The 22,756-nt window shown below is 49.0% G+C and overlaps 2 protein-coding genes across 2 annotated transcripts in view; one reads left to right on the top strand and one right to left on the bottom strand.

Annotated features, from left to right (window-relative positions):
- Positions 1-1,993: 1,993 nt before the first annotated feature.
- On the bottom strand, positions 1,994-22,236 carry CYCS (cytochrome c, somatic). The gene is made up of 3 exons (XM_086942240.1): positions 22,098-22,236; positions 11,878-12,054; positions 1,994-2,412 (listed from the first exon to the last, which is right to left on the bottom strand). The coding sequence occupies exons 2-3, from the start codon at positions 12,044-12,046 to the stop codon at positions 2,267-2,269; spliced, it is 315 nt and encodes a 104-aa protein (XP_086798366.1). The 5' UTR covers positions 12,047-12,054; positions 22,098-22,236; the 3' UTR covers positions 1,994-2,266.
- Positions 22,201-22,756, top strand: part of CMC4 (C-X9-C motif containing 4) — a 38,536-nt gene continuing 37,980 nt past the window's right edge. Inside the window, exon 1 of the mRNA XM_086942241.1 lies at positions 22,201-22,321. The gene's annotated coding sequence lies outside the window, so the exon portion shown is untranslated. The remainder of the gene's footprint in view (positions 22,322-22,756) is intronic.

The following is a 22,756-nucleotide window of genomic DNA, read 5'->3' as shown; positions in this document are numbered from 1 at the left end:
CGAACTTAACAGTGTCATACGCGGACTACATGTTAGAAATGTTTGTAGGCCCACAATGGGGCCCCCTGGGTGTGGAGACTCCTGTTGGGGGACGAAGATGACACCCATTGTGCCCCCCTGTTGCTCCCTGCATCCTGTGGCAGGATCCTAACCTGCACCCCGTGGCAGGCATCTGTAGATGCCTGCCACGGGGCCACACCTGACATTATAGTGCACAGTTCACCAATAAAACGAGGGAGTATGTTAGATAAATCCAATATACAATACAATCACAGGCCCAAACCATGATGCCTGGAACACCTAGTGCCCCCTCGTCAACCTCCACGGACCACGCATGTAACCTGGGAATCATCCTGGACTCAGGAGCTCAAAATGGACCGCTAGATCAACTCAGTCTCGTCCCCCTGCTTCCATGCCCTCCGCCTCCTACGCAAGACCTTCAAATGGACTTCCCTTGAACACAGAAAGACTCACCAACGCATGCACTGGTCACCAGCAGACTCTACTATGGCAACACACTAGGCCGGAATCAACAAAAACGGCACACGCAAGCCACATGGTCATCAACCTGCCAAATCTCCCAGCACCTGCGCACACTCCACTGGCTCCCTATAGAGGCTAGATTTACCTCCACGTTGCTCACCCATGCATGCAAAGCCCTCCCCGACACCGGACCAGCATACCTGAACAGCCAACTCAAATTCCACACACCCCCAAAGGACCCTAAGATTAGTCTAGCTCTCCTACGCCATGGTCCCACATACCAGAAATAACAGATCGGGAGGCCTGCTCCTTCGCCTTCCTAGCAGCCAAGGCCTGAAACGTCATTCCGCTCCACCTCCGACAGACAACATTGCTTCCCATCTTCGTAAGACCTCAAGACCTGGCTCTTCGACAGACCTCCCCCTTGATGGGACCGGAACCTGCACCCCCCACCCCCACGAGACCCTTAGGGGTGAGCAGTTGCGCTTCAACTAACTGATTGATACAAAAAAAAAATTCTCTTTCCTGTTCCTCAATAGGCTATCTTGTTGACCCCTCAGGTAGAACTCACCTCAATATATTAGTTTCCTTTCTGTATTCACCTAACATCTGCATGTCTGGTTTCAGGGTAGTAATATTGTAACTTATATTCTGCCTATAGCTGCTGTACCCAATTTTGTTGGTTGTATCTTCTTAGGAGGGCACATGGTGGCTTACGTCTCCCTCACCCATATGTGTTGTGGAGAAGTCACAATACCTCGTGCCTCAAAGATGCCTTCGACATCGATCATGCCATGCTTGCAAGTGCAGGGATCAAAGGATCAAAGCTCATTTGGCTGATCTCATTCTTGACCAAATTGCATCAATGACATTTCATGCATTCACGCCTAAACCCAAACCTCTCAACTGCACTGATCCATGCGGTTGACACTTTTCTCCTTTTATGTAACCACAGGCCCATTTCACAAGTCACAGGGAGCCTGGTTTTCAGGTATGCGGACATCACCAAACTGATTTTTAAAAGAGGTCCCACACCATGCAGACTTCTTCCACTGTGGCAAAAAGCCTACCTGCAAGACATTGAATACTACTTAAACTGAGCTTTTCTATTAGCCGCACCTGTAACCTGGGCATTTACCTTGTGTGTTCTAGTTTTTACACTGGCAGCATAGCAGCCGGTTCATGTTTCGATTACAGTTGAAGATTATGTGATCTTTCTTCCCTCAGAACCTACAGTCCAGCAACATCTGCCAGGGCATGTCCATTCCCAATAGCAACCTCAGACTGGTTCTGACATTTTTTTGGTCATCAGTAGAGCGAGGCTTGGTTCCAGAGGCAATCAATAGGTTGCTACCCAGAGGGGGTGCCAGTGGTTTGGTTCATTTGAGAGCATCCCATCCATCACCTTGTGTGGCGCTATAAACAGCCCCAACATCACATAGCCACAAGCTTTGTCAAGGATGCCAATGTCAACACAAGTACTTTACAAACATACAACGAACAGACATGATTGTGCTCTCTCCATAGGCAGGTTATATTTAATTTAGGCATTCTTTACATAAAAGCACCTGCAGCAACGATATGGAGCACAAAATGCCGGCGCTGTGTTCAACTGGCAGAGTCAATGAATAATGGACACATCTAAACTCAAAATACCCAACGGAAATTCAGTGTACGAATGATACATGGATCAGTGGTGAAATAATACATTACAAAGGACAAAAATGTACAGTTTTAAAAGTGCCTCTGCCGGACAGTCCACAATGACTAAGAACCAGATCTCTTATGAGGTCGCCTGCTTCAGGTAAGCGATCAAATTACGCCTCTCCTTTTCATTCCTAATGCCAGCGAAGATCATCTTTGTTCCTGGGATGTACTTCTTGGGATTCTCCAAGTATTCCATCAGCGTATCTTCACCCCAGGTAATGCCTAGGAAGAGAAAAAGTAGGAACATTAAGGAACACATGCACATTACAAAGTGGGGACCCAACAACACACATGAGGACCACACACCTGCCCAAGCACCTGGAAACCTTCTTATGTGACTAGTGAGCTATGCAAATCAACATAATAGAACATTTCGTATAAAGCACTTCCAAAGAGAGACCAAACCGCAATTAGAAAGATTTAAACTTCAACAAAACACATAGCTGTGCACAGAGATTGGAAAAGAAAAGTGCTAAGGGAAGGTATGCAAAAGGAAGCTACAGAAACTTTTCAAAAAGATAATTTCTAATAAAGTGGGGAACTGTTCACTAAACTTCCATTTATAAAAAGGTGCAGTTGCAATTTCTATGGGGTGAATTAAAATACTTTCCATGTAGCTTCTTGAAGAGTAACTCAGTTACCGTGTGCGAGCCGGGGTTGGGGGAGGGGGTGGGTCGGGTGGAGCTTCTCCATGCTTTTTAAGCTATAGGTCTTCTCTGCAGGAGTAAAATATTTTGCCAAACAACATAGTCTTTGTGTTTCATATGATTCAAGTTTCTCCAGACAAAATAGCAAACTCCATTTTGGGAAGGTGTGTGTGTTTGTTGGGGGAGGGGGCGTGGGGGAGGTTGGGCGTGGGGGGGGGGGGGGGGGGGTCTGGTCAAGCGAGGGATGCTTTACTTAGAGACAGATGTATAGACATATGAAACTAAGGACTGTCCCTGATGGTGCATCTTACTAATTGGTATCTGGCAATGAAGTATTCACAAGTAGAAACCCCTGGAGCTATTTCGACGATGTGCTCCTCAAAAACTTCCCTCTGTGTAAATGGGCGCTAGTCTATCCTTCTACGGACAGATACCTCCATTTATTACCTGTTCAGGCAATATAGCCCCATCCACTAGAAATGAACATGTTACTTAAGTACTAAAAAAGATTTATCAGTTTGGTAAGAGGAATTTATTGAGTACGTGCACAACATTAAAAACCAAGGGCAGGAGGAGCCGCGCCAGCGACCAAGATGGCCGCTTGAGCACCGGCTCCGCCGGCCGATACATCCTGACTTGCCATCCGGCACATTATCCTGAGCCCCGTCCCTACCATCTGGTGGGGGATCGGCTCCTGAGCCACTGGGCGAAATTCCGAATGATTTGGGTGCTCGGATGACCTAAATCCATTGTCTGGAACTTTTTGGGCCTTAAGGGAGCGCCACCGGGACCCTGCGTGTGGCACTGACCGCTCTGGAGTTCGACAACAGCGCCGAGTGGAACCGGAAGTGCGCGGTGGCACTCGATCCACGGAAGTAGTGTCCATCCTGAGGGGCTCTCGGTCCCCATCTCAAGCCATTTGACTCAGCGCACCCCCGCCAATACGGAGCAACCTGAGGCTGCACAGATTGCCCGTGCGAAATAGAGGTTTGCTTGGTTGGTGGAGTTGGTGACCATACAGAAGTTGAAAATGGCGGCGCAAGGAGATCCCGAGAAGCTGCCCCGAAAACATTGAGGAACACCAGACCGGTCCAATCCAACAGACTGGAAAAGTATAGCTTCACCAAGGGGTCCCCAGGGGACGAGAAACGCGCTCAGGTGAGTGGCCATGAGGATAGCCCGTCCGGGGCGGACCCGACACTGAAAGACTTGATGGCAGCGATCACTGGGATTCAGTCGTCCCTTGGTAAAATGGACTCGAAGCTGGACACTGACCATCGAGGTGGGCTCATTCCGAGCGGACCTGACTAAAACCTCCGAAAAGGTCAAATCAATTGAGATCAAAACATCAAGATCCCACGGACGAGGTGTCAGACCTCCAGCGACAAGTGAGGGACTTGAAGGCATCTCGGTCCCAATTTGCCCGTAAGCTGGACGAGTACGAAGGACAGGCGAGACGCAATAACGTCCGCATCCTTGGCATACCGGAGAGACAGACTCCAGATTTGTTCGTGGAGGATCTCATCCTGAAACATCTAAAACCCATGGGGCTCAGTAACCTTTTCACCGTGGAGAGGGCCCACAGAGTCCCTGGTGGACGCCCGAAGACGGGGGCGCCCGCTCGCCCTATGATTGTCCGCATTTTGAACTTTCGGGACCGAGACACTATTCTCCAGACTGCAAGATCCTCTGGACCGTTGGCTTGCAAGAACGCGTCCTTGCTTTTTTCCCCCCCGACTTTACCCGGGCAGTCCAGAAACAAAGGCAGGGTTTCATAAACATCAAGAGAAGGCTGCGCGCCTCGGAAATCAAATACTCTATGCTGTTCCCTGCAGGCCTTCGGATAGAACGCGACGGCAAAGCTTGGTTCTTTGACCATCCAGATGCTGCGACGGACTGGTTGGCTCGAGTCCAGGGGCCTGACAGCGAGGGGGGACACACCGATGGACAATGAGGAACAATGACTCAGTGTTGATCATAGCAGTTGACTATGGTGGCAAAGGAGCTGGTTTGATTGGGGCGCTCTCTTAATCCCCACTGTCATTGTCAATATCTTGGGCTTTCTAGTATTGATGGTGGTTTGTATGCGGGTTGGGATGGTGGCCTGTTGTAAGTAAGGTCCTCCTCCGTTTTCTACGTTTAGATATTGTAGTTAGTTCTGGGGTGACAGGCACACTGCTAGTTGGGGATGTGCAAAAGTTGCATGCAGGGGTGCAGGGTGGGGGGCTGGGAGACTGGGTTGTGGGGGCTTATGTTTGTTGATTTGTGTTTTGTTTAGGACCAATGCTTGCAATGGATGTCGCGTAACGCTTTGGAATTCTATGGGGACGAATATGGCTTCAGCTAGACGGGGCCTGGGTGTGGCTGTCCTCAGTTGGAACGTGAACGGCTTGGGAGACAAGATCAAACGTGCAAAAGTGGACAGTTGATCAGACGTAGGTCACCAGATGTGGTCTTACTCCAAGAGACTCGCCTTATGGGAAAGATGTATGGCGCTACACAGGGGAGGGTATAAGCTGGTCGCACATGCCGGGTTTACCTCGGGCTCTAGAGGGGTGGGGATACTGGTTAAAAATTCCTTCCCGCTCACCATACAGGCTACCTGGTCTGATAATCGTGGCCGATATGTCGGTAACTCGGGGCTTTGGGAGGGCAGAACAATCACATTCCTTTCAATATATGTTCCCCCCCCACATTGCAGACAGACACCTGTTGGGATCTGAGTAGGGTGTTTTTGTCGCTACCCATTGGTATCATGGTAATAGGGGGCGATTTTAATGCGGTCATGGATGGAGAACTGGATAGGTACCCCTCCTGTGTGCTGCTGCCCTCTAGTCGATGGTTGTCGGATTTTGTTAATGGGACAGGTATGGTGGAGGCTCCGGCACCCTGGTGATCTGGAGTACACATGCGTCCGCAGCGCACCACTCTTTCTCCAGAATTGATTATGTGTTATTGCCTCTTTCCGGAAGTGCGTCATTTGGCCAGGGGAGTGTCCGATCACTCTCCGATCTGGCTGCAGTTGAAAATTGGACCGGAGAATGTGGCCAGGGTTGCCCCAATTAGCGCTTCGCGATTGAGAGACCCCGCTACCAAAAAAAGAGCTGGTGCATGCCACTGATAACTACCTCAGCGAGAACGCAGGGACAGTCGACTGACTGCTCTCTCTGGGAGGCCTACAAAACTTGACAGGCTTGAGGCGGAGCTATTGGCCGCGGAGAGCGAGGTCTCCACTACTGGGGACCCGAGGGATGTACACCGCCTCGGTCTTCTTCGCGACGAGTTCAAACACTTTGCGCGAGAGGGGGCGAAGAAACAACACGCTAACAGAATTTACGAACACGGAGACAAGGCCGGGAAACTCATAGCGTGGCTGGAGAAGGGTGACTGGGGGTCGCGTCTGGTCCCGGAGCTGCAGATCGCAGCTCGGGGGTCACGACGGATCCACAGCTCATAGTAGACGAGTTTGCCCGTTATTATGAGGAGGTTTACACCTCAGAGGGGCTTACCACAGTGGAAGAGAATGCGGAGGTCATCCGAGACATCCCAATGCCTGTTTTATCGTCCGAGAATCGGGAATTTATGGATTCCGTTATAACAAACGATGAGGTTGCGATGGCTATCTGGGGGGTACGCTCCGGGAAAGCCTCGGGCCCGAACGGTATTCCAGTCGAGCTCTATAAACACCACGCAGACCGCCTGGCTCCGTTCATGAAGGCCATGTTTTTCGAGAGCAGGGAAAATGGCGTACTTCCTTATGACCAACGTATTGCCAATATCGTTGTCATTTATAAGGACGGTAAGCCTCGTTTGGACAGTTCCTCCTACCGCCCAATTTCTCTCTGAAACGCAGAGCCCAACATTCTAGCTAAGCTGCTTGCGAATCGGCTGGTGAAAATCATAACTGAGCTTATACAACCGGACCAGTCCAGCTTCATGCCGCGCCGCAACACCACGCTTAATCTTCGTAGACTCCACGGGGTGGTAGCGGGGTCAACTCGCATTCATGAGTCAGCAGTGCTCTTGTCGTTGGACGCCACTATGGCGTTCGACAGAGTGGAATGGCCCTATCTATTTGCGGTGCTGGAGAAATTCGGGTTCGGCCCGGAATTTATACGATTGATCCGTCTTCTGTATTCTGCTCCGCTGGTCCGGGTAGTGGTGAACAACCATAAGTCCCGCGACTTTCAGCTTGGGAGGGGCACCCGACAAATATGTCCCCTCTCGCCACTTTTGTTTGCCCTGGCATTGGAGCCGCTCGCGGCTTGGGTACAATGGGATAGATCGATCAAAGGGATACGTTGGACTCCGGAGTGAGAGGACAAAATTTTGCTATACGCGGACGATATCCTTATGTACTTGACCCCCCCCTCCTATCCCTCCCCCCACCCGGCAGTCCCTCATTGTTTTCATGGATATTTTGGCGATATACGGTAGATACTCAGGGTTTGCCATAAATTGGAAGAAATCGGTCCTATTTGTTTTGAGCGGGGACCCTGCCAGAGTACCAGAGAGCTGTCCGGTAAAGGTGGAACAGGGAGGGTTTTCGCTACCTTGGTATCTACATTTCCCGGGATCCTAAAACGCGCTTTGAGGCTAACTTGGTTCCCTCCCTGGCTAGACTCCACCAAGACATTGCAAAATGGAAGGAACTGCCGCTCTCCCTACTGGGTCGGGCGGTTCCGTTTAAAATGATGGCGCTACCGCAATTTTTATATGCACTACAGAACTTCTTTGATCCCGTGCCTCCCTCCTATTTTAACGAGTTAGAACCACTACTGCGTTAACTTCTTTCGGTTGGGAGGCCGCGAATCTAAACTGATGTTACCCAGGTAAGACGGCAGGATCGGGCTACCCAGCATTAGGAAATACTATTGGGCTTCCCAACTGGCCCCTATTAATCATGCGATCTATGGCTCCCCGGCCGACCCCGGGTTTGCAATGGATCGTGGTCAGTTGCCGGGGGTGAGTATACCCGGATACTGTACGCCAAGCGAGACAGGTTCCCTTTGTTGGGTCCTGCGTCTGCTTCGGCGCGATCGTGGCACGATGCCAATCGTGCTTAGATGGGAGGGTAAGATAACTATGGCCACGCCATTATGGAACTCTGAAGCCCTGGGCAGCCTGTGGAAGTCTAAGGATTTCGATCGTTGGGACTTGATTGGTATCTCCCAGGTCCGAGATATATGGGGCAAGAACGAGATATTGACGTTTGAGGAATTTCAGTCTAGACACCGTCTGAATGAGAGTGAGCGATTCCACTATTTGCAAATTAAACATGCTTTGGCGGCGGCTATCCCTCGGGACGTGACGCCGCCGGAGGCCTCCCCGTTAGAAGATCGAATCCTGGATGGGTATCTTCCCACCAGAGCGATCTCTCTGGTTTACAAGAAATTGGTCAACCACACAGAAGATCCCCTGGTAGGAGTCCAGGGGCAATGGGTCGCGGATGGTTTGATCTTGGAAGATGAGGATTGGGTGGAGGTTGTGTCCTCCCCGCATGAGGTGGCGATCTCCATGAAACTTCGGTTGGAGCAGCTTAGGATACTTCAACGTTCCTACACCACGGGCCCAGGGTTGTGCCGAATGGGGCTTGCCTCAAACGCCGAAGGGGTTGTGGTATGACTGGTACCTTTATGCATGTTTTGTGGGAGTGCCCAGAAATCCATAACTACTGGACCAAGATCCACGAGAAAATGAGTGAAGTGTGGGGTGTGCAGATTGAGTTGGAGGCACGTCGCTGTCTGCTTAATGTATGGCAACCATCAGACCTTACGAGTCACGGCAAGCTCTGGGTCACACGTGCCTGTATGATTGCCAAGCGAAACATCGCACAACTATGGGGTGCCTGCCGAGCACCCCAGGTCGGGAAATAGATGGATGACCTGGATTGGTGTATGTTTCGGGAGAGGGCTGTGTATTTGGCCAAGGAGGCCCCGTAAATGGGGAAAGATATGGATGTCTGGAATGCCTACCGAGGAGATATCTGCACATCACCAAAAACTGATCCAATAAGTGAGGACATTGAAGCACCTTGAGCCCAGCTTTGATAATATTGCATTATTCTGTACTGCTGGAACACAAATTCGCCGAAACTGTATTGCAGATGTCCATAGCATGATGGTATTTTTTTTGTAACTGTTTAATTATGATTAATAAAAACAATTTAAAAAAAAAACCCCAAGGGCCACTCACCCACTTTAAACGTATGTATGCTTACACATTAAAACAAGCATTTGCAATGCAATCAGTCTCGCCTTTGGGAACCTATATATATATATCTAGCTATGCAGCACATTAGCCTGGGTGCTGAAACATCTACTGTTCTTTAACATGGAGGGAAAGTAAGCACCAAACTACGTGACACTCCAGGTTTTGGAACATGGAGAGAAAGATTGCCTTTCAGCAGGAAATGGTATAGTCCAAAGCTCCGATTTAATATAAAATCATGGCCTTCGGTGCTCATATCACTGAAAATACAAGATTTGAAAAAATATTGTTGACGGGTGCTCGTTGAAGACAATTTCTAGGGACTGGAATCTAGAGAAGGCTAAAGTGATTCTGGTATTTTACTGACCTCTGCTGGTCGTTTTCTATCAAGAAAGTTAAATAGAGGCAGTTGCCAAAAAAATTAAAAAAAGAAAATCCCAAAGCAGAAAGCTATTCTGGTATTTTATTTACCTCTATTAGTCGTTTTCTATCAAGACAGTTAAATAAAGGCAATTGAACAGAAAAAAGTACAAGCGGAAGCAGACAAGTCCTAGGGCTGACCGGCAGAGCTCACAAAGTACATACACATAAGTATATACTAATGTATACACAAGAGATCTTGAATGCTCGACCTAAAAACAATGTGCACACTCCTAAATTTAAATGCAGGAGTTAAAAATAAATATTTGTCCACCCATGTAGCAGATATATTCTCTGAAACTGAATTTTTACACTCCTACGCATTCTAATGTGTCCAAATTGTATTCTCACACTGCATGTAACAATGAATGTGTAATAAAAGTGGGTTAACTCGAGTGGCTACAAGTCTACCTCAAGGAATAAGTCCACAAAAGTGTCAGCTTAAAAGCACAGACTCAATCATGTCCAGTTATTAGTCCTACTTCCAAATGACAGCATGTCCAGGTCACTACAGACAGCAATATTCTATCTATTTTGTTCTTTCACACATCTAGATGTGTTCTGAGGAGCTGGAGATGAGGTGCCACTTTTTCACAATTCACTAGTCAGGGGGACTAGCTGAACACTTCCAAAGCAATGGCAACAAAGTTGCAAGGGGCAAACGCGCCCTCCATTGCAGCACATCATGTTTTCTTTATTGTATACTATACCACCGTGCACCATTCCCAGTGAAATTCAACATTACAGAGCTGCCTTCTTCTTTAGCAAGGCAAGTCCAGGGTGTGGCAGGCAGGAGAACGCAGGGTTGCATTCAGATGCGCAGCTATGATGCAATGGACACCTGGTAGTTCTCAGCGTAATGTAAATGTGCTTTGTAGAGCGCAAACTCAGGCTCGAAGGCATCTTGAAGTTGTCAAAGGCGGGTCTGGGTGTAGATCTGTTGGAAATGAGGCGACTTGCTAGGCTTCGGTGTCTGCTAGTCTTGCAGAAGATCCAAATCTAAAGGTGGAGGGAGCGACATTTAGTGTCAAAGGTAGGCTGTTCCAGAGCACTGCAGTGGTCCTGAAAAGCTCTTGCCACCCCAAGTAGTCCTCTTAAATGAGGGGACTGTCAAGTTGATGGCAGAGCCAGAGCGAAGAATATTCCAACTGAGCTTCTCCTTAAAGCATAATGGTTCCTGGTAGCGCAATGCTTTATTGGCCTGGTATAAGATTTGAACCTGCTAAGAACAGTGCCCACTTCCTGTGCCACTGTTGCTTTGGGCCTTAAAGCAGTGGACCCTGGAAGGTGAATACTGAGTCTGGGAGTCAGAAAGGTGACAGGGGGTTGGGGGTGGACACTGCTTAGTCTGGGGTCAGAAAGGAAATGGGGGTCGGGAGATGGGAGCCATTGTTTTCCACAAAAAGCAGAGGAGAAAGCCTGCTTCACAAGGCAGAAGCAATCATTAGTGAAGCAGGTGAAGAGGCACGGAGACAGTTCATTGGAGGGGCCCAGTGCATCACAATTATGAGTCTTACTTTAGAAAGGGTGAATGGGACGCATTATGTTTGTTGGGGCTGAGTGCACCATTGCTGCAAGAAGGAAGACAACGTGTGGTAGTACATTTTTTCAAGAGAGGGGCAGAGCCAGTTTCATGGCTGGAGTGGTACTTAGGCATGGTGGGGGAAGTGGTGTAAGAGGCCGAAACGTAGGGCCTCAACTGTCATTAGTGCAGCAGGTGAAGTTGCACTGGGGTCCAGAGTTGCTGGGGGCTCACAACACCCCAATTATTGGGAGTGGTGCTTTTGGGTCATTTCGTTTGATGCCTAACATTAAATTTGGATGCATGAGCCCTCTTGGATGCTCTTCTAGCCTGCTAACGATAAAGAGTTGTCAACTCGGCTTCCTGGAGCCATCACTGAAACACCACAAGGATCTTCTCCAATTGACAATTATAAACATGTAGTGCGGGCACTCTGCAGAGAGCTGTGAAATGTAAGTAATGCAAGAAAACTACAACAACTCTTGGAAAAGGCAGTCCAGCATTTGCCTGGGTCGCCACATCCACCAAGTTCTTCACTAGTCTACTGCTCCAAAATACTCCTCCTGGGTGAATGTGTGGGTTCAGAAAGTATAAATGTTACATGTAAAATACAAGCCACAACAGTTCTGCCCACAACAATCTATGGCCAGCAAGGCCCGTTGGCGACACTCCTGCACAAGATCTCTATCATAATAATAGTTTGCGGTTTAACTGCAAGACCCTTCCTGTGTCATCCTCTAAACAAGAATCTGACCGTCTTGGACGTTCTTGTTAAAGGGAATTTTGGCCATTCCGAGACTGTCTTGAGGACACTAGGGTTTTTCAGAATAGTGATAAACCGGGCCTGGTGAGAACAGGTTCATACAGCGCTTCACACTGAACATTTACCTTTGTTTTTGTTGGCCTCTGTATACGAAAAGCCCGGAGCCTGCCCCGTCTTGCGCCCAAACAAGCCGTGGAGGTTGGGGCCAACCTTGTGCTTATCCCCCTTGTCAACAGTGTGGCACTGCGCACACTTCAGAACGAAGATCTTCTTTCCCTTCTCAGCATCTCCCATTTTGAAGCCTGTAAAAACAATTGTAAAAGTCACCTTTTTTAAACGTTCTAGGTCTGCAAAACAAATTTTAAAAAGGGCGGCAGTTCACGAGACTGAGATTTACACACAAGGTGGAAACCCTCACATATGCACGACAACTATTTCATTGGTGAAGAAGAAAGCCCACGATTACCTACTAATATCATCAGATCCTCCCAGAGGCCTACACTGGACTATGCTCCGGTTTAGTCTGTACGTTGATAAACTGTGTCTACCTATAGCAATTTCAGCAGGCGATGGCGCCCTGCTCATCTACTCTGGCATCACCTCCTGTGAACTCATCTGCCTCGATATCACCAGCGAGGGCAAACCTGTATGCTCTTTACATGTCATCTACCACCCGCCCGGGGACAACCTCACCTTCACCCAACAACTCATGGACACGATTTCATCCAATGCCGGACGGCAGAACACTCAAATCTACCTGGGTGATTTCAATCTCCACTGGAACGATCATAATGACGCAGTGGTGAACAGTCTCAATACTTTCCTTAATGCACTTGACCTCACCCAAATCTGCAACAGCCCAACACATGACAAAGGCTCTATCCTCGACCTCATCATCGCCAAAGAGGACTCTACCCAACTGGGAGTAATCCAACGCTGTGACTGGTCAGACCACCACATTATCACATTCTTCATCAACGAAAAAGTTAAACTTAACCCGGCTCAACCCACCAAATCCAAGATCTGGAAAAGGGACCTGAAGAAACTTAACCCCAAATCCTTGCCTTCCCACATCTGCAGTCTCCTCCTTCCCCCCTCGGGCGCCTCTGACGTACAACCTCTGACCGACCACTACCTCGACTCTATGACCTCAATAATCAACAAAGCAGCCCCCCCTGCACGCGAATGGCAGAGCGCACCTGGAGGTCAGACCCCTCAGCACTGCACCTTAAAACTCTTAAGAATAAGAGAAATGCCTACTTTAGGAAAATCAAGCGCTCGAAATCTGACGACTTCAGCCTCCAGCTCGATCAAGCAAAAAACAGACCAAGAAAACTGTTCGAACTAGTCAAAACTCAAACCAAGGAACAACCTCTACATTCAAACAGCACAACAAGCATTATACCATCCTGTGAAGACTTTTCTGCTTTCTTTAAGCTAAAGACTGACAGTATAAGAAGTGATCTCCTCAATGATATAAGCCGATACTGCAGCCCCATCAGCATAACTAACACTCAACCTAAAAACAACGCGGCCTGGTCGTCCTTCGACACCTACTCTGAAGAAGAAATTAACAAACTGCCCAGCACCCTGAAACCCTCTAATCACCTCACGGACCCCTTACCTGCTAATGCTGTAAAAGACTTCACCCCCCTGCTCCTCCCACTCTGGACAAAAATCATTAACAGTTCCCTGCAACAAGGGCTCATCCCGGACTCCCTCAAGGTGGGGCAAGTCACGCCTATACTCAAGAAACCTACAGCTGACCCTGCTGACCCAAAGAATTACCGCCCTATCACCAATATCCCCACCCTGGCGAAACTGCTGGAAAAATGCGTACAACTCCAACTGACAAAACACATTGATCGGTTTGACCTCCTCAATCAGGCTTCAGAGCAAGACAGTATGGAAACGGCCATGACGCACATAATTGATGACGCCCCCCAAATCCTTGATCACAACGATTCCTGCCTCCTTATCCTACTTGATCTCTCTTCAGCATTTGACACTGCCAAACATGAGAATCTGCTGGAGCTGTTAAACACCAGAATGGGTGTATCCGGAACTGTTCTCAAATGGTTCACTTCCTTCCTACATAACCATTCTCAGAAGTTCAAGATCAGCAACGTGTTGTCCTCATCTGTGCCTGTAACATTAGGCGTTCCACAAGGATCTTCCCTATCCCCCACTTTGTTCAACCTAGTCATGGAACCACTCACCACACTTTGAGGAAACTTAAACCCTTCCTCCCAGCTAAGGATTTCTAAACTGCTGTACAAGCCCTAGTCATCCCACGAATCAACTACGGAATAGTTGCTCTCAGCGGACTCCCCCTATCTACAACTGCACCCCTAAGAGCCTCCTTGAACGCTGCAGCAAGACGTATCACCGGATCAAGGAAACATTCGCATATATCCCCTGACTTAAAATCACTGAACTGGCTGCCGTTTGAAGCAAGAATACAGCTGAAAATAGCCTGCATGACACACCTGGCCGTACACCACAAGTCACCCGACTACCTCTCAAAAGCTGACTATATCAGGAGGTTCTAGATCCAACAGAAGCACAAAAAAATCTCCTCCTGAAACCTCGAAGATTACGGAAGGAAAAAACATACAAACGCTCCTTCTCTGGAATGGCATCCAGGATCTGGAATGCACTCCCTCCTGAAACCAGACTTATCTCCTCCACAGCATTTTTTAAGAAAGAGGTAAAAGCCATCCTGATGGCTAAATTCACCTGAACGCTACATTTACTGGACCGAAGACCTTGGTCCGTTTTTTTGTACTACTGGTTATTTTGATTATCTTTTTGTTTTATGTTTTTATTTGACTGCTATCCTACTTTGTATTATGTTTTTATCTGATTGCTATCCTTTTTGCATTATGTTTTTATCTGATTGCTATCCTATTGGGCTTTTCACTTACTACTGACTACTATATTGTACCCAATAGTTTGTTTAATCACCCTCTTGTTTCACCTAGCCCTTGTTTTCTGTAAAGCGCTCTGATATCTGCAAAGATCTTGTTCGCGCTATATAAAACTTTGAAAATAAATAAATAAATAGCTTACTTTTCAAGCAGCACAGAGAGAAGCGTGATTGGTCTGAGTACAGAGCACTTTAAAACTATATCCAACTGTAATGGAAACAAGTGATGATTTGGAACACTGAACGCTGCCCCGAGCTGCAGCAAGCCCACGCGGCTTTGTTGTGCACAGCCACACAAGGAAGCCTTCTCACTGGTGGCATGGTAAGGTAAAGCACACTCCTACTCTGCTACATAGGTGATCTGATTCGGACAGTGAAATGATGGTCTGTTAATGTAGGGAACATACATTTTCTCCATCTCACAATCAATACACAGAGCAAGGCTTACAGGAGGCTGGAATGTGCTGGCAGACAGACATCCAAATTGATGTGCCCCTATGACCAGAGCGGTCACTTCGAAGCTGGGGAACCCGATTTGAGTCTGGGGAGATGCTCAAACATCCTGTGATTCTAGGAAAATCACTATTGCCCCGGGTCTAGAAACGAACGTGCCAGTCTAATGCAACTGTAAAGTAAAGTGCTCTGATATCTTCGGGTCGAGTTCATGTTAGATAAAACTCGAATATGCAGGAGTATTGTGTGTGACATGGTGAGGTGGAATCAGAGGGTGGCTAGAATAGCTATGGGTTACAAAGGTGTAGGAAGAAAGGGGTCTACAACGAACTAGTACTCATGGGTGCAGCCGGACCAGGGCCATATGGAATAATGCTCACACAAGTAAAGAGACCGGATGTCAACAACAGACTACAGCATGCAGGTGTAGGAGGACCATGGGTCTAAAACATAATACCGCACACGTGTAGTAAAGGCAGGGATTTACAACAGAATAATGCTACAGGTGTAGCAAGATTAGGGGTCTACAGCAGAATACTGCTTGGATGTTTAGGCAGGCCAAAAGGCACAAAAGTCATTTGTTTGTGATGGGATGTGTTAAAACAAGCCTTGGCAAAGCAAATAGGTCTCGTCTATGCAAGAGCTTTTGGTGTTGCCAATATGTCTTAGCCATGTTGTACCCCAGCGTGGTGGTTGTTCAGCATGGCTAAAGGTTAGTGGGGTAAAGGAGTGTGTTGTGAAGTAGAGTTTTGTGAAGTGTTGTGGGGGGAGCAGTGTCGGAGTGGATGGGCAAAGAGTGAAGTGGAGTGGTACTGAGTGTAAAGTGGTGTAGAGCTTAGTGAAGTGGTGTAGAGGGTGTCGCATATGGTGGTGTAGAGTTGAGTGGCATAGAGTAGCGACGCATACATCAGAGTAGTGTCCTATAATAGAGTGGACAAAGGAATTGCATAGAGCGTCGTGGAGTAGTGTCAGTGGACTGGCATAGCATATGGTAGAGAAGAGTGCCGTAGAGTAATTTAATGGAGTAGAGAGTCAGAATTGAGTGTGGTGTCAAGAGTGGACTATAGTGAAGTGGCGCAGAGTAGAGCGGTGCAGAGTACAATAGGATAGAGTGGCATAGAGAGCAGTGGTGCACAGAAGAGTGGGGTAGAGTGCACTGGCAGAGTTTAGTGGTGTAGAGTAGAGAGGTGGAGAGTGAAGTGGCATGGAGTGCAGTGGTACACAGTAGATTAGAGTGACAGAGTGGGTTGGCATAGAGTGCAATAGAGTGGTGCAGAGATATTCAGTGTTGCAGAGGTATTCAGTTTTGCAGAGTATAGTGGCATACAGTACAGTGGTGCAGAATATTGGCTTAGAGGTAAAGTGACAGCAACAAAACAGATGCAGTGGCAGAGAGTGTCGTAGAGTGCATTGTAGATTATAGTGACAAAGGGAGCAGCATGCATAAAAGAGTAGTGTGAGGTAGAGTGCACTATCAGTGTAGAGTAGAGTAGAGTGCAGGGACGCATAGTGTGGAGTGTTGCAATGTAGAGTGCAGTGTTGTTGAGTGGTGCAGAGTAGGGTGGGGTAAAGTGGAGTATGCATGATGTGGTAGTGTACTGCCATTACAGACAACACTTCTTTAACGGAAATGACCATTACATTTGTACAGACAGTTTTACTGATTAAAGTATACAGAGCACAATGTGTGGCTGTCATCACCTTGAGCTTGATTCGCTTCAGCTGTATTAAAATGTGTTTCCGCCACACTTCAAAAATATCAAATAATGTACTTCATCTGTGCCTTCCATATTCTGAAATATATGTACATTTGATTCAGACATTCAAATTGTGCTTTATGCTAGAGAACCCAGCAGGATGGTCTTAAATCCTCTCACTTTGCAGTCAGAGAAAGAAAAGTAAACGCCAAGCTCCCTGGAAGATAGAGCCAGACCGATGACATCTTTGAATGCCCTGCACATTGGAATAATGCTGCCAAATTTTACTTGCTGTTGCTGGCTTTTTATGAATATGCCTTTTTAAATGGAAGTTTCATTTTGTATCATCTATACATACTGACTTTTAATGAATTTAACATTCTAAATGCAACCTTGAACCTTTTAAATGTTTTGTACTTGCAATGGTTTATTTTTAAATCACGCAATAAAGATTATTATTATTATAAGAATGCCCTGCACATAAGACAAGAAGATCATACCGTTGGAAGAATACTGGGCGAGGGAAGCAAATAGAAAGCAACCCCGAGTTACAATCCGTAAAGAAAATGGTAAGCAATGGGCGGAATGCATTCCCAGGGAAGCTTTCTGAATGTCCCCAAGATGTTATTAGCAAATTTAGACTAAAAAGAACTTGAAAAACTTACAAAACGCACATCTCCAGTTAATTTGGCCTTGTAAAGCACAGTAAGTGCTGCCAGTCCCAATATGTACACCACAGTGGGCAGAGGATCCGGATGCATTTCTCTAAATGGCAGATGAACTTAACGGGCTTGTTCTGAACAAACAAATCATGCAAATAGCTCAGGTGTGGTCTTCAGGTAAACAGTTTGCGTATGAATGTAATGTATTATGGTGTGAAGGGTTGGAAAACCGACGTGTACATCAAAAGCAGATTACACAAATGTTACAGACATGTAAGCACAGGGAGATAAAATTAGAACATGGGTCCCCTGATTCCAGAGGTAGCAGCACAAGCCCTACATATCAAGTACTAGAACCGCTGAGAAAATTGTTTAGTTGAGAACTAATGGGAGGTCAGCCTGGGAGACCATGACAGGAGGCGGAGAAGAGGGGAAAAAAGTATCCAACAATGCAAGCTCTGCCCTGGGGCCAGCAGGCACCCCTTAGGTTTAACAGTTTCTCTCTGCTGCCCTTAATCTATAATCTCGGTCCTTGTGGGAGCGGAGCAACACATATGCTGGATCGAAGCATCATTCTAATTCCACACTTGAAAGGGCCGGTGGGTGCAGGAGACCCTGGCCGGGATGTGCAAGAAACAGGTGTTGGACACAGTGGGGAAGTGTGGTGAGAGCGCTCTAGTCTGAGGCAGGTACAACACCCTACGGATTCCTCCTCCTTGGCGTAGGGTGAAGATTGCAGAAACTGTGGTGGAAACACAGGGCCAGTCTGTGCTCGAAGGGACACTGGAGGGATGGCCCAGAGTGAGAAGTCTGAAGGCCTTCCTCTGACAGGAAGGTAGGGTAATGCTGGCCTGGCAGGCTGCGTGTGGTCGGAAGTTTCAAGACCGGAGATAGCCGTGTTCACCATTAAGATGAGGAGGAGTTAGGAGTGCCCAGAAAAAAGGAAGTACTTAACTAAAACCCCGGAGAAGAGGAAAATAAAAGTGGGCCACAGAGTTCTGCATTAGAAGAGCAAAGTAAAACATTCTGCCAAGCTTTGTCTTTCAGAGTTTGCAGGACTGGAGCAGGGAACCTTACAAAAAGGACTAGAACACACAAATCCCCTTTTTTTGTGGCAGGTCGACCCCCTACCATCCGAGACCATTCCCGGACGTCCAGTATGCTCACGCCGGAGCAGGTGCCCAGAAGTCCCTCCGCTACTGTCGGGCACATCTCACATGGCAGACGCTCACCTGCCCCAGACAGCAAGTCACCAACGTTTAATAACGATCTGTGCTAAGACTTTCTGTATCAAGGTTTAATAAAAATATTTCGCTAAGGGAACAGAAAAAAACAACTAGATGGGATCAGAAAAATCCGTGTTTAACGTCACAGAAAGGAATCCCTTCATCGGCCGGAACTCCATGAAAAGGAGCCCTGCATGGCCGTTTGTAAGGCGAGGGTGGGATGAGAACAGGCCACGCCGCCCAGGGGCCTCGGCTGTGTGCAGGTGAAGGTCTGACAGCTGCCCCAGCAGGCCTGTGGATGATTGCGGGGGAGGGAGGGGCTGAGACATGCCGGAGCCTCCTAGCCAGGCATCGGAGGTGCCTGCCTGCACGTCGTCTGTGCCTTTCAAAGCCCGTTCTTCCAGGGAGAGTGAGCGCGCCCCGGGGGATGTGCACGCAGGGCCAGCCAGGGGTGCTGGTAACTCCAGGAGTCACTGGACGTGTCAGATGAAGGGGAGGAGCCCGTGTGGGGCAGCGGATCCCCCCCATCAGGGGTGACCTTGTGTACATGCACTGATCCCTTCATAAGGCAGTGTTGTAGGCCAGCCTGAACTCCATCAGGGGTGACCTTGTGTACATGCACGGATCCCTTCATAAGCAGGGGGGCGGGGGGTGACAATGTTGTAGGTTAGTCTGAGCGCTCCGTCGGAGGTGGCCTTGTGTACATCCACTGATCCTTTCTATAGGCAATGCTGTAGGTCACGGAGCTTCATTAGAGGTGACCTAGTGTACATCCACAGATCCCTTCATATGGCAGGCCCCCGGGGAAAAAGGGGGGGGGGAGGGGTTTGACAGTGCTGTAGGTCAGCCTGTGAGCGCTCCATCAGAGGTGACCTTGTGTACATCCACTGATCCCTTCATAAGGCAGGTTCCTGGGGACGGGACAGAGTTGTAGGTCAGTCTGAGCGCTCCTTCGGAGGTGGCCTTGTGTACATCCACTGATCCCTTCATAAGGCAGGCCCGGGGAGGGGCCGTGTTATGGGTCAGTCTGTGAGCGCTACATCGGAGGTGGCCTTGTGTACGAGGCCTTCATAAGGCAAGGCCACAGGGGGGGCCCTGCCTTAAACACATCAAAAACTTCAACCTAGTCTGGCTTCAGGAAAGGCTGCAGCACCGAAACGGCAATGCTCAATGTCATTGATAACATCCATCAATGACTTGATAATGGTGAGACCTGCCTTCTTATCCTCCTTGATCTCTCTGCAGCGTTCGATACAGTCAACCATTCAGCCTTACTTTATGTTCTTAGGAACCGTTTCGGCCTTAAGGCACCGCCATCAGCAAATCAAAATTGTAAATTGTCTCTCTAACCCCTTTCCTGCCTCCGTTTGAGTCCCCTAAGGATCTATGCGCTCTCCTTCCCTCTTTAACCTGTTTATGGAACCCCTCAATCTCATTCTTAAACAAGCAGACATCAACTACCACCTATATGCCGATGACACAAATCTATTAAAAGATTAAAACTCATGCTGACATCTTACATCTGAACAACCCTTCACAAGATTCAATCCTGGTTCCAGTGAAATCTCCTCAAACTGAAACCTAATAAAACTGAAATCATCCTTTTCTCCCCTAAAAAGAACTGTCTCCCCGTTCAATCATGGATTTCAGACCTTAACGCATCCAACAGCTCACTCATACTGTCCAACTCCGTCAAATCTCTTGGCATTACTAACGACAACACCCTCCCCCTAACGTTCACATCAAAAACTCTGACAAAGGAGCCCTCTTCACTCTGTCACCTCAAGAAAATTAAGCCATTCTTACCCAGCGATGATTTTAAACTTGCAGTTCAATGACTGGTTGTTTCACGTATTGACTATGGCATCGCCATCCTCAACAGAATGCCCAAGGACCACCTTGCTCCAATTAAAGCTGTGCTCAACCTTGCAGCCAGGCTCATCACAGACTCCAAACACTTCGACCATATCTCCCCAGCTCTCAAATCACTTAAATGGCTCCCTATCGAAGGGAGATCAACTTATAAAAAGGCCTGCATTACTCATAAAGCCCTCCACCAAAATACTCCGCAGTACCTCTCCAAGAAAGTACTCATCACTGGTACCACTCGTCCTCTGAGAAGCACCAACGGCCTCCTAATCCCACCTCTGCATAAAAAGAGAACCACACAATCTTGCTCCTTCTCTGGCAATGCCCCTATCTGGAATACCCTCCCGAAAAACCGGCGCTGTAACCCCTTGTACGCCAGCTTTAAAAAAAAAGCTCAAAACCCACCTCCTTATCCTCTACTGGCGATCCTAACCTGTGCCAAACTGCTGATCTCTTTTCACCATACCATACCCGTCTCAGTAATATATGGCGCTCCTCCTGTGCCCCTCTCTACTTATATCACCTGTATTGTATTGCTGCATCTCCTGTTTCATTCCTCCTTGATTTTGTAATTACGTTGTTCTTTTACTTTGTTATCATGCTTTTTTATACTATATTTGCCATAAACTATCCTGATCATGTAAAACGCCGACGCCTCTGGGTCTAGCCAGAACTATATAAAAATTAAAAAAAAATAAAGAGAGGCGACCCTGTGTCCATCAGCCCCCCCCCCCCCCCCCCCTTCCCGCTCGGGGTACTCACGGCTCCCGCGGGCCTCCCCTCGAGTCTATCGGCCGGTGCCCGCTCTGTCCAGCTGCGGCCGGCGCACGTCAGCCCGGCCCTTTATGACACGGGGTCCCGGGGGCTGCGGACCACGAGGCACCCCCGGGGGGGTTATGGCGGTGCGGCCACTGAGAGCCCCCCTCACCTCTCTACGGGGGGGGCATTAGTCATTCCTGATCCGACTGGAACTGGCCGCAGTGCAGTGAAACCGACGCTCCTGCCGCCCCCCCCCGGTCAAACATGGGGGGTCAAAACTATGACCTTGTGGAAGTGACGTGTCTCCAGGTGTCAAACACCGGGGTCCGTCCCCGGGATAACCCCTGAGCCGGCTACCCCCGAGGGGGGGCACACACCGGGGGTGCGTGGACTGGGGGGGGGGTCCTCCTGAGGGCACCAGCTCCCCGCACCTACAGAGGCCCCACGGAGCGCCCTCCGCCGTCAGGGTCCGGGCTCCCCCCCACCGGGAGGATCAGCCACAGGCCCCGGTGTCGCGCCGCTCCCTATCGCCTCCCACCCCCGGGCAGGGTCCGGCTCCCCTTTGGTGTCCTCGACAGGACCCCGGCTCCCCCGGGGCAGGGCCCGGTGTCCCCCACCCTCGGCTCTCCCCCACCCCAGGCTCTCCCCCTGGCTCGACCTCGGCCCTCTCCCCTGGCTCGGCCCTCTCCCCTGGCTCGGCTCTCTCCCCCGGCTCTCCTCCCCTGGCTCGGCTCCGGCTCCGGCTCTCACCTCCGGGTCCCTCCGCTCCGCTCGCTGCAGCTGCTGCTCTCGCGCTCAAGGACACGCTCTGCTCTAGCGCCGGCCGGCTCACGACACTTCCGCTTCCGGTGACGTCTGACGCCGGGGACGTACTGCCGATGACGCCTCCCGCTCTGACGGCCTGGGAAGCAGAGCCGAGGTCACTCCACCCCCCACCTCGAGCCTCCGGGGGCCCGAGCGGCGCCGAGCGTGGGGTGAGAGAAGGAAGGGGGGTTCAATGCGGGTCACCCCCCCCCCCGGTGCCCGAAGAGAGGCCCCGGGCTGTGGCACGCGCGCTCCCGCATTATAATGCGTGATATATTCCCGCGCTGCGTGACATTCCAACGCGACCCTAGCAAAGCCCCCCTCCCACCCTGCAGAGCAGGCCTCATTCACAAGCGCCCCACTTCAACAAGACCCCCTAACTATTTTGTACAAACTCCAGCGAGAAAGAAAACACAACATTGCAATTAATCTAGTAAAATCAACTATTTATTTTGTCCCAAAGACCGTTGCTCTTTCTTTGAAATAATTCACATGTTTTTAGTTTTGGTTTTAGTACACCAGACAGACGGCCCTAGTGTTGCAGAGCCTTACATGGGATGCTACAATGTAAACCAAGCGAATGCAGAAATAACACAATGCAATCT

The sequence above is a fragment of the Lissotriton vulgaris genome, chromosome 10, assembly GCF_964263255.1.
Source record: "Lissotriton vulgaris chromosome 10, aLisVul1.2, whole genome shotgun sequence".
Classification (NCBI taxonomy): domain Eukaryota; kingdom Metazoa; phylum Chordata; class Amphibia; order Caudata; family Salamandridae; genus Lissotriton; species Lissotriton vulgaris.
The sequence above is the reverse complement of the archived record's forward strand: the minus strand, read 5'-3'. Positions and strand labels throughout refer to the sequence as shown.

What these genes read in the sequence shown, in the direction of transcription:
- CYCS (XM_086942240.1), bottom strand. Translation starts at nt 12,046, where the DNA reads ATGGGAGATGCTGAGAAGGGAAAGAAGATCTTCGTTCTGAAGTGTGCG. An exon ending in AGAGGCCAACAAAAACAAAG is followed by an intron (nt 2,413 to 11,877) that starts GTAAATGTTCAG and finishes TTCTCTTCCTAG; the next exon opens with GCATTACCTGGGGTGAAGAT.